Source organism: Palaemon carinicauda, chromosome 22 (assembly GCF_036898095.1).
Source record: "Palaemon carinicauda isolate YSFRI2023 chromosome 22, ASM3689809v2, whole genome shotgun sequence".
Taxonomy (NCBI): Eukaryota; Metazoa; Arthropoda; class Malacostraca; order Decapoda; family Palaemonidae; genus Palaemon; species Palaemon carinicauda.
In genome coordinates this window covers 119,160,331-119,162,830 of record NC_090746.1, presented here as the reverse complement: position 1 = coordinate 119,162,830, position 2,500 = coordinate 119,160,331, and the positions used below count along the sequence as shown (strand labels likewise).

The 2,500-nt window shown below is 34.9% G+C and overlaps 1 protein-coding gene across 1 annotated transcript in view; it reads left to right on the top strand.

The window, feature by feature from the left end:
- The window catches only part of LOC137616043 (uncharacterized), a 6,825-nt gene that overhangs the window by 4,193 nt on the left and 132 nt on the right, over nt 1-2,500 (top strand). Inside the window, exon 5 of the mRNA XM_068345720.1 lies at nt 537-2,500. This exon is cut by the window's right edge and continues 132 nt beyond it. Within this exon, the coding sequence (XP_068201821.1) occupies nt 537-628 (92 nt within the window). The 3' untranslated portion in view covers nt 629-2,500. The remainder of the gene's footprint in view (nt 1-536) is intronic.

The following is a 2,500-nucleotide window of genomic DNA, read 5'->3' as shown; positions in this document are numbered from 1 at the left end:
AATCGAACCCTGGTCCGGCAAACTTGTAGAGACAGTGACTACCACTACTTCGTGGCCAAGTGGTAGTCACTGTCTTTACAAGTTTGCCGGACCAGGGTTCGATTCCCGGCCGGTCACAAGCTCTTGTCTTTGTGTGATTTCGCCTGGGGCTCTGATCCCGAGGTCTTTAAGAGAATCCAGACATTAATGTATCAAAAATATGTGGCTTATTTGAATATGACAAACACGTCTAAATGTGCAAAAATGTGTCATATATATGTATATATATATATATATATATATATATATATATATATATATATATATATATATATATATATATATATATATATATGCGTGTGTATGTTTGTGCCTATGCTACAGTGCACATTATCTACTTGACTATTTTGAAGGCATATACCATGGCTCATAGGAGCCTTCCAGGCAAAATTATTCATACCAATAATAATAAATGGAATAGACACACAATAACTTAGGAATACCTATATCCATTTACAACTAACCATAATTGATTATCCTTTTTTTCTATCCTGCAGGTGGATGTTACAGAATCCTTCCCAGCTGGTGGATAGGAACCTTTTGCCTGATGGGACTTTGGCTCCGCTTTCCAGTTCTGCTCCGTTTGTAGAGAGAATCCAAAACTGGAAGTTTCTGGAGTCTTACCTCGGATGTTGATATAAAAAACCTCCCTTTTTGTGCTCAGTTTTAGAAGAGAAGGGAAGATGGTGTCGTGGTAGTGCAGGAGAAGAAATTACGAGAGAAGGGGTTGTTATGGAAACATATTATTAATCTATAGATAAGTAAAGGCCATAATACATATATTGGGCAATGTTGCATTATTACAGAGGTAATACATGCGTGAAGGCTGACAGAATATTACTTGCTGCAACAAACGTGAAAATGGTGTATATGAGAGAGAGAGAGAGAGAGAGAGAGAGAGAGAGAGAGAGAGAGAGAGAGAGAGAGAGAGAGAGAGAGAGAGAGAGAGAGAGAGAGAGAGAGAGAGAGAGGTTATTTACTTAAATGTATGTCAAAATTTGCAATTATGTTCTTAGATTGAAAAAAGGTGATACACTTCCATAAGACCTCACTGTGAAGGAAAACTTTTGATCATTTGACTGATACTCCTATGGTATAAGTGAGTCGATACAAGGTGAACAATTTCTGTGGGTCGGATAAACGTATATTTTTCGTAAAAGGGATAGTAAAAAATTCCTTTTGAAATGTAGGATCAACATTTTGACGGTGAAGAAATGGTGATGAAACAATGAATATCCACTCTAAACAACGACTTAGATGAGAAATTGCCGAATATAATAAAAGTATTGATAACATTTGAAATATAACTTCGACGTGTTTTGTCCTATTGTGTGATAAAGGGATTTGGTATGAGCTTCGAGCAATTGCAGAATCCTTTATTTTCAGAGCTTGTGACTTTCTGGCAGTGTGAAAATGCAAGACGAAGATTGCAAATCAATCATATCAATACCGACAGCAAAGAATTTATGAAAGTGATGTAACGAAGATGAAATATTTTTTATCTATTCTCCCTGTAAAATATATCTAAAAACTTGACATATCGAAAGGAAAACTTGTAATTGAAGTAATGTTCCTCCAATGATTTCTTAATCAACTTGTAATTGACTTAATGTTCCTCCAAGGATTTCTTAATCAATTACACTTGTTTTCCACTAATCTAGGTCGAGACATCAACCCTTCAGAAGATGATGAAGTGAATTTATTGTCGACTTCTCAGCCTTACCTTTGTGGTATAGAGAGATTTTGTTTTCTTTTTTCAATATTGTTACATATATCTTGGAGTCGTGGCTGCGCTCCGAGGAATAATTCACTTGTATATGGCAGTGATGTTTAAAGTGATGAATCTTTTAGCCAAGACGTTTCATTGTCTTTCAGATGCGACGGTTATGTCGCGTATGATAATTCAAGCCAGAATATGTAAGTTGCAAGTTTCTCTCTCTTCTCTTTCCTCTTCTTTCTCCACTCTTATATCTTCCCTATTCTCTCTTCCCTCTTCCCTCTTCTCTCTTCCCTCTTCTCTCTTCCCTCTTCTCTTTTTCTTTCGATCAGGTTTAACTAAATCTCTTCCTCAGTCATTTGTTTCTCTTCACTACCACGACTACAACTGCTAATGCTACTGTTACTACTAAATTTACTACCATCAATGTCTTTGCAAGCACTTTTGATAGTGAGATAAGCACACATGTTCTTATTAATTAAAAAAAAAAGGCAAATTCCTTTGATCTTTGTCATTGATAGATGTGTCATGCGGACTGGATATATTAGGTATATTTTGAAATAAATTGTAATCGTTGTAAATAGATAATGGATAATGATTTGGTGACGTATTCCTGTTATATCGTTATTGCTGTGCATCAATAAATAATTTTAGTCTCATTCTGATAACATTTACATATCTATAAAGACTATTTCATTTTGATATAAATAATTATATTCTTTTTTAAATATTTTTTTTCTCAAG